General features: G+C 39.2%; 1 protein-coding gene across 1 annotated transcript in view; it reads left to right on the top strand.

Annotated features, from left to right (window-relative positions):
* Window positions 1-6,477: 6,477 nt before the first annotated feature.
* The window catches only part of tlcd1 (TLC domain containing 1), an 8,538-nt gene continuing 5,742 nt past the window's right edge, over window positions 6,478-9,273 (top strand). The window contains exons 1-2 of the mRNA XM_028573800.1: window positions 6,478-7,175; window positions 8,283-8,365. Of these exons, the coding sequence (XP_028429601.1) occupies window positions 6,970-7,175; window positions 8,283-8,365 (289 nt within the window). The 5' untranslated portion in view covers window positions 6,478-6,969. The remainder of the gene's footprint in view (window positions 7,176-8,282; window positions 8,366-9,273) is intronic.

Raw genomic sequence — 9,273 nt, forward strand, 5'->3', positions numbered from 1 at the left:
TGAGGGACAAAAGGTGAAGAGCTAAACCGTTCTCTAATGGGATAACTGCCATACATACCGATCTGAAAAAATAGAGGCTCACAGAAGTTACAGTGGGTGGCATATTTTTCAATACATGTTTTCTGTCACAGATTTAGAGACAGAAAAAGAGAGCAAGCCAACTCTTCTACTTTGAAGAGTAGATAACAATTAAAAAATATGTTTTAAAGTTTAGGTTTCAGGGTCGCTGTCAGTCATCTGATGCTTAATAGAAGTTGGGAGATGTAACACAAAATGCCCCTAAACAGTGAAAAATAAAGTACAAAATGTCTCAAGACAAGACAAAAGAAAAGCAATGTTTCAGAATGGTTTCAATTCTGGCCTCAAATCAATTGAGATTGGAAGTCTGGAAGTTTGGAAGAGAGCCATTCATGGTCAAGACATTCCTGAAATATTAATATAATTGATCAACACATGCAGAAAACCATTTGCTTGAAGTCACAGCTGTAAAAAATAAAATAATAATAATAATGTATTCATAATAATATGAATACAATTAATAATAAATAAAGTTAATAATACCAGTCACTTTCTTTTTCCAACCTGACAATTCAATGAATACATCAAAACATGAAATCGTTTTTATGTTACTATTTTAGGCTTATCTATTATTGTTAATTTGAAGAATATCAGACCACATTTTGTGAACAAATTATGCAAAAAATACAGAGAAATCCAAGGGGTAATAATAAGACCTGATATACATAAACAGCTGGAGGTACCTGATATGAATAAGTATACAATATAAAATCCGATACAGTATGAACAGTACACGATAGGTCAGATATGTAACATGTCAGGCCATGAAAGCAGAAGGAAGAAAACACTTAAAGTAGGAAAAGTACAGGTGTTATTACTGATGGCTCTGTTCTATTCAAGTGTCACAGTACGTCATGGCAGTGTGACAGCGCACCCTTTGCCAGTTATAGCGACAAGTCAAAATGTCAGTTTTAATGGCCTGGCTTGTTACAGCACATTTCTGAATATATTTACTCTGGTTATGGTTTGTTTAGCCTTGCTTGTCATATTTTTTAAAGGTGGTGACTTTGTTTCTTTAACCATCAGAATATGTATATTTTTGCAGCTGTCCTTAACACCACACAAATCAAAGAAATCAGCAAAGAATAACAGCAAGCAATGTGGCCTTATTTTGTTATGCTTAATGTTATAATTTTCACTTTTTCCACTAACAGTAATTTAGCTTGAAGTCTTCAGATTTAGTATTCACTATAAAGGAAAGATCAAATCCAACCCTTAACTTTTCCTTTCTGAAAAGTGACTCACTATTTTAGTTTACAAACCAAGTTATTGCTTTTGTCACACTTGACGATGTGATTTTATTAGTACTGACATATCCAAAATGTCTTCAGCACGGTGTTGTCCAACAACAGGAAACAAATAAAGTGAAGTGAAAACTGAAATGGACACAGTGAGGCAGTGAGAGAAACAGTGAGACAGATGAGATTAGTGTAGCGTCTTGAGCATGGACTTTACATCCAGACGCCTGTTGATTATAAAGCGCCTTCCCCTTGGCTGATATAAGCAGGAAGAAAGCTACATGAGCACTGTTTCCCCTCTCAGCCACGATGGGGATAATACATGCTTTGTGCTGTGACAAAGAGCTCTGTGTTGGGCTGGAGTACATAGCTCCACTATTATCATCAATCTGAAATAATGATATATCACCACAAACAGTGATCTTCATGTAATTTAACCTTTTCTCTAGGCCTACAATTTGCAGTTTTTTTTCAAGTGAAGCTATGCAGAGGGAAGATAGGTGAGTAGGTAGTTAATCAAACAATAGTTTGCTCTTTCTCAGGGATATAATATCTCAAAGGAGCACCTAAAGGAGCCTTGCAGTATATGTGGCAGACTCCTCAGACCAGCTCAGTGACATATTTGGCCTTGTGTTGCTGTCGGAGATCTTTCTCCAATTGAACAGTCAGTGACCAGGAATGCACTGTGTAGGACAGTGAAACCGATGCTAAACCCCAGGTATTAACCCCATTAATCTTTGGAGATTTCTCGAGACATGACAGGAAGTTGTGTGTGGTAATTTCATCAAAGCGATGCGTTCACCTCATCTTTAACAGAGGCCTTTTTCACACAAGACATTATGACGTTACACAGAAGGAAAATTATTAATCAAATGAATGTTAATGATGTGAGTAACACTGCCTTTTCCTACTGTTACAAGTCTCTCTCTACATATTATATAGGCTTTGTGAGTATGTGTGTGTGAGAACATATTTTTGCATATGTATGTATGTGTGTGTGTGGTACTTCTTTGTTCTTGCTATGTAAGTTTTCCCCTGCTTACTTGATGTTTCTTGTTTTACAGTAGGCTGGTTTTTTTCAAGCACCTTGCAGGCCTAGCAGTTAAAACTTGACAAATGTGGGATTACAAACACAGTGGACATAATCAATTATGTTAACCAATGTCAAAAAAAGTTTGATTACACATGTAATTTACAAATAACTCTTATTTTTACCTGGAGTAGAAAAGTGCTGTTTTACTGCTCGAGAATAAAACTAAATCTCCCTCTGACCAAAGGCAAACCAATTTTTGTTTGGCCGTTTATAATGCAGTCGCTGGAAATCAATTTACCCGTGGATTTTCTCTCTTGCAGACTTGTAGAGTCTCTTTACAGTAGCCACTTCTCAAAAGCCCTAGGAAAGAAAAATCACCCGAGATCAACAAGGTTCAGTGCTGAGCCAGGCACAAACACATGATATTGGAAGGCCTTCTGAACAGCTCAACAGTCTCTGGTGTTTGCTGTGGCCTGAGTGCAATATGCAACCTTTTGCATCTTCTGTCTGAAATCCTGAGCTCTTTCTTTGTATAATGCAAGCTGTGAGTAATTAAATGTTTGTGTGATAAAACTATGAGAGCAAAATGCTTTCATTCTTTCACACTATACAAAATAAACACAGGTAGGGCAACCAGGAAACACAAGAAATGATATTAAGTTACATTTTTCTCTCTAACCACAGGGTGTCCTTTTACAGAGAGCCATGTACTCAAGTGGTATAAGTCAAAGATGTACGATTAGTCCAAGTGTCTCTGTCTCTCCCACTCCCTCTGTCTCTCCCTCTGTCTCTCCCTCTCTCTCTCTCTCTCTATCTCCCTCTCCCTCTCCCTCCCTCTCTCTCTCCCTCTCCCTCCCCTCCCCCTCCCTCCCTCTCGCTCTCTCCCTCTCTCTCTCTCTCTCTCTCTCAGACACATAAAACACATGATGTGACTTTCAGAATTAAAGGAGTTGCAGCCTTATTAATCACTAGGGCATTTTCTATCACAGCTCAACAATCACTATCTCAGAGAGGTCTTCCTGGAGGTTTTTGGAGAGAGATGCCACCAAGTGGTTTGATGAAGAACTGGTATAGTCACAGCTGAAAAACAGAATCATTACAGTCATTATGTCATACTAGCTCTTTACATGAGGTTTTGCTGCCATCTTGTGGTGTCTTTTTACACTGTCGACTATACCAGAGAATCCTATTACAGTAACGCTGTAGCTTTGGTGTATTATTTATAATAATACTAAGCTTTGGCTAAGTATTATTTAGGGATATTTGCCTTTATTTGACTAGCGATTTGAGAGGTAACAGGAAATAAGAGGAGAGAGGGGGTTGGATGACCTGGTGCAACAAGTTGTGGAAGAAGTACTAAAGGAAGTAAAAGTACCAATACAATAAAATCATACTTAAGTTAAAGTACATAAGTAGCATCAAAATATACTTTAAAACCTACCTAAAAGTACTCAGAGTCATCACTAATGTTGCAGCTGGTAAAGATGGAGCTATCTATTTATATTTCTTATATACTGCCGGGTATCTTAAACATATAATAATCACAATCATAATTTATTAGTTGATAGTTGTATTTTATTTATTTTGTAATTAGTAACTAGTATTGTCAAATACATGTAGTTGAGTAATAAGTACAATATTGGCTTGAGTGAATATATTTTGTTACATTCCACCACTGCATTCAACAAATCCACCTGCCAGAATCACACTACTAACTCCTCCTCAACGCCAAACATGAAAGCACACATATTAATGATATGATTGCCAGAAAATATGCTACAAGTGCAGCTATCATAAAACTAATGACGCAATTGAGGCATACTGTAATTTACTGAGGAATTTTCTTATAGTAGGCTACATGCAATTGATGAGTAGCCCAAACATGCAATAGGTGTGGAAAAGCAACAAAAATACTTTTCCTTTGTAAGGAAAGAAGACAAACATGCAAAAATAAAAAGAATGCATCAGGTTCAAATTAGCTGAAAAACCTTTAGTAGGTAAAGAAAAGTAAACTCCCTGTGCTTGGGTTTATATTTTAAACAGACAGCTCTGTGTGTGTGTGTGTGTGTGTGTGTGTGTGTGTGTGTGTGTGTGTGTGTGTGTGTGTACGTATGGGTGGAGGGTCTGACTTTCCCCACTGGGCTGCAGGGAGGCCAGCTGTGGGGGGATCAGATGAGAGCCACGCTGTGTTTATGGAAAGAGTTATGGCCCAGGAAGGAGGGCTTCGTAGGCTGCCTGTCTAACACACCAGGTTTACATTGTTATGCTCCAAACACAACAAAGACATGTATGTTACATTATCAATCATATCTATATTTACAGTACTTACTGCTGACATTGCCACCAATTTACCTAAAAGAAATGTAATCCTGCATTTGATTATCTAGTGTATATACAGTACGTAATATATTGTATTGTATTTGTTTATACTAGTACTCCCTAGGAACTTCTCCTTTAAAATCGGTCCAAGTGAACTTATTATCCCCTTGATGGAGTGCAAATGGTCAAGGTAGTTCAAAGGCAGAAAAGATGACAATAATGAAATAAAGAAACTTGATAATTACTAGTTTGATACATTTAGTAGCAGCAGCATTTTGGATGGGTTGAAGGCTAGCAACTTCTGGCCTTAGTCATAATAAAGAGATTTGCATTTAGTCCAGAGGAGATGAAAGCATGGACTACTTTCTCAAGATATGACACTGTTCTAAATGATGGTTGTGTACCCCTGACATTTGCTTGTCAAACAAAAAGATCCAAAAGTCAGCTTGAATGTCTGACAGCGTAACCTAGTTTAAGGGGAAATTAAGTTTGGAATTATCAGCATGAACATTGGAATGTATGCTCCCCCAGAACATTTTTAACATTAAACAATTCATTTCCTGCATTCAGGTGAATTCTTATGCACTTATTTCTACCTTTTTCCGAATCAATTTATGCTTATGCTTTATGTAAAGGGAAACATAGGGGACAATTCAAAGTATAAAAACATAATGGAATATATTGCAATAAGGCTCTCAAGCATTCTGTATTGCATTCATCTATTTATTCTCCTTTGGATCGACTTTTCTAATTATATCTGAGTCAGCACACATGTAGCCTAGCATCATTTACTCCTCCCTCCTCTTTTGCGTCTTTTGTTGGGGAAGTAACCTCCTTAAATGTGCATATGACAATTATTCACCTCAATGATACATTAATTAATTTTAATGAATTAATAAAGCCAGCTGGGCTGTAATATATCAGATGTGTTTGAGCAAGATTTCTTCTCATGTTCAAAACGTTGTGCACATTCAAAATATAACTCATCCCATGTGTGTTCTCTGAGGTTTGGAGGAGTGATGGAGAAGTAGGCCTACTTAAACTTATGTTTTCTTTTTCTTTCACCTTATAGGAAACCTGGTGTGTTAGACAGGCAACCTACTCAAAACATATTCACTCCCTTATGGAGTTAGAATCCCCTTTACACCTTGTAGCATGTAGGCTAACAACCAGAAACACCAGCACATTAGATTCATCCCCAAAACATGTAGGCTAAGCACTGTAGGCCTAATGCAATGTTAATAGATCTGAGTCCTTATAGTTGCAATTTCTAAGTTGAACCACTTCTCACACCAGCCTAATGGTATAGCCTAGAGCGCTTCTTGGCTTCAGCTTGACAAGTTGCGCTTTAAACGCAGTCTTATCACCGTTGCTAGCCTACGTAGCATATATGTTTTATGTTTGTATTTTAATTTTGTGGCATTGCTACTGTCAATTAAAGGGTCTGAATATTTCATCCACGACTGGCACATGTGAGTGTAAACAGATTTCCCTTCTCCACCAACACGCTATGCCTTTTACATTTTGAGTTCCTTAGCCCTTAGCGCCAGTAATAAAAGCAAATCACGCTGCGTTTGAGATAGCCTGGCTCTAGCCTACTTATTAGAGCTAGTATTGTTGTTAATAATATTACTAAATTAGATTCATGAGGCAGAGAGAAGGGGGCGGGATCTTAACGCACAGTTACATGCGCATTTAGTGGCGACTCTAGTAGACATTTAAAGTTAGGCGATTACTATGCAGCTATTTGATATATGTAGCCTATATTGGTCTTTTTTGACATGCTTACCCAAAAATCAGTTTCGGCAACCCAGCTCTGTGATATTGTTACTTGGGCAACGTGATCGCAATCTCGCCCCTCCTTGTTTTGTGGTTAAAGGGCGCAGCGGTACCCACCTACCCCGCTCCCTCTCTCTGCATTCTGCACGGAAGTGCGCTCGGAGAGCGGCAACACATAGCATCAGACAGGGAAGGAGACAAGACGGACACCGTGTCACTGGAATGAGCTGTTACGGGAATCCCTTCCACAGGCTCGGGCCGCTGAACACGTGAGAAGAAAAGGGCTGCAGCATAACTCAGATCATCATCTCCGCGGTAAGAAGACTTGGAAAAAGTTTCAAAGCAGAGGATCCTGGAACACACTCCCATCTCATTCCGTGCATATCTGTCCATCACCGAGCTGAGAGGCCGTTGACAGGAGCGTGAAAAAAGGCAACAGGGGAAAGGACGAAGGGAGTTAGGTATAGAGGATAAGAGCAAGCGCTCAAAGACAGAGGGAGAGCAGGGGCCGAGGAGGAGAGGATGGAGGCTCTGGTCCCTGTGTTGAAGAGTCACCCAGGCCCGTCTGTGCTGGTGTTCTCTCTGATGTTCAGGGTGATCCACCGGTTGCTGCAAAGACTGCCTGTGCCCAAAGTGGTGAGGCAGGACGACTTCAGCACCTGGAAGTGGAAGAACCTCAGCGTGTCAGTGGTGCACTCTCTGCTGACTGGGACATGGGCCCTGACCTGGTAAGTTTTCATCCAAATATCCGTCTATTCACCCTTCTATCCATCCATCCACACTGGGACACCATTGTCTATTCACAGTACACATGATGTGTTATGTGTGTGTGTGTGTGTGTGTGTGTGTGTGTGTGTGTGTGTGTGTGTGTGTGTGTGTGTGTGTGTGTGTGTGTGTGTGTGTGTGTGTGTGTGTGAGTGAGTGCAGCAGTGACAGTCTGTGGCAGCCTGGAAAAGAAGGACATGTTCAGTAGGGTGAGGGAAGGGCCGGGGGAGAGAATGGCATTTTTAAGTGGGGAGGGAAATACCACTGTACAGTATGAGCTGCATTAAAGTGGTATTGCTATTTGCTTGTACTTGTGAATTTGTGACTCGGAAGTTTGTAAAGAAATACATTTCTTCAGCCTCACATGCAGCCAACTGCCAGCCACAGCCTGCATATCAACTGGAAAAACCTGCTGGCTTAACGATTCTTGTGAAAGCATCATGAGAAACTTTTTTTGGGGCGGGGACCATTGTGACTCAGCTTTTAACATTATGAAGAGGGAACATGGTCATATTTCTTAGGCAATCTGCACTCACACTTATGTAATGATACATTTAAGGAATATGTGAATTAGCAATAATTGAGAGACAGTAAGTTTCCACATTCGAAAGTAGGTTTAAGGCCAAGGAAACACGTGGAACAGTACACTGCTTCACCAGTCACACACAGGGCTAGGTCATTTGTTAACAATAATTCTGCCATGGTGTGTTTATACAGGGAGGAGACAGACAACCCTGGTTTTTGAGGTGTGTCCCCTTTGCCAGCAGCAGTAAGAAGTGACAAAGTATAATGCAAAATCAGAGGGGAAAATAGTCCTAGAATTGTAGAAATAATGGTATTTATAAAGACACAGATAAAAACCAGATAGTAAATGGTTTCAAAATGAAATGATGAAACATTAACAGAATTATTTCTCCAACTACTAAAATGAGGGATATCTATTGGTCAAAGGGTTAAAAAAGGCAGAACACCTGATGTCTCTGCTTAATCAGGCTGATATCTCCAGGAGTGAGCTCATGTATGTCTGAGTGAGGCCAGTACATCGATACATAACATGTGTCCCTCTACAGTGTGGTGCTTTGGCCCGAGATGTTGAGCAACATTCACTCTTACAACACCCCTCTGTCCTACCTGCTCGTCTGCATTTCGACAGGTGAGTGAACTCAATGCATCATGGGAAACAACAACATTTCAGGAAGACAAGTAAAACAACTGTCTGTCTGGTTTGGTTTAAATGAAAAATTAAATAAATGTGTTTGTGAACTTTTCTACAAATATTCAGTCTGAAGAGAAGTGATCTTGGTTGTAGTGTTTGATTTAGGGCTGCAACAAAGGATTATTTTCATTTGGAGCTGCAAAAGAATAATCGATTAGGTGTCAACTATTTAATTAATCTCCAACTATTTTGATAATTGGTTTGGGTACAAATTCTCTGCTGGCAGCTTCTTAAATGTGAATATGTTCTAGTTTCTTCTCTCCTCTGTGACGGTAAACTGAATATCTTTGAGTTGTGGACAAAACAAGACATGTTAGGATGTCATCTTGGGCTTTGGGAAACACTGATCCACATTTTTCACCATTTTCATTTTATAGACCTTACAACTAATCGATTATCTAGAAAATAATTGAAAAACAGATTGTTGTTAGTTGCAGCCCTATTTTCATTATTGCTTGTTTTTTTTAATTAATTGTATATATAGTTTTGTCTAAAATGTCAGAAAACTGTTAAAAGTGCTTAAGTTATAACTTCTTACAGCCCAGGGTAGTGTCTCCATATGCTCAAACATATCATGTATCACAAAGGTAACGATCAAATCTACACATGGGAAAAACTGAAACCAGCAAATGTTTGGCATTTGTGCTTAAAAAATGACTAAAATGATTATTCGATTGTCAAAATAGTTGCAAACTCATTTTCTGTAAATCTTGTTATCAACTGATCGTTGCAGCTCTTGTTTACAGCACAAGAGAGAGTCGTGGGGGATGACGTGATAGACGGCATTTTCTCTTCCATCCTTGAGACTTGAATTTATCTTGGGGGCATAGACCGCCACCTTTCCA

The sequence above is a fragment of the Perca flavescens genome, chromosome 3 (assembly GCF_004354835.1).
Source record: "Perca flavescens isolate YP-PL-M2 chromosome 3, PFLA_1.0, whole genome shotgun sequence".
In the NCBI taxonomy this organism is placed as follows: domain Eukaryota; kingdom Metazoa; phylum Chordata; class Actinopteri; order Perciformes; family Percidae; genus Perca; species Perca flavescens.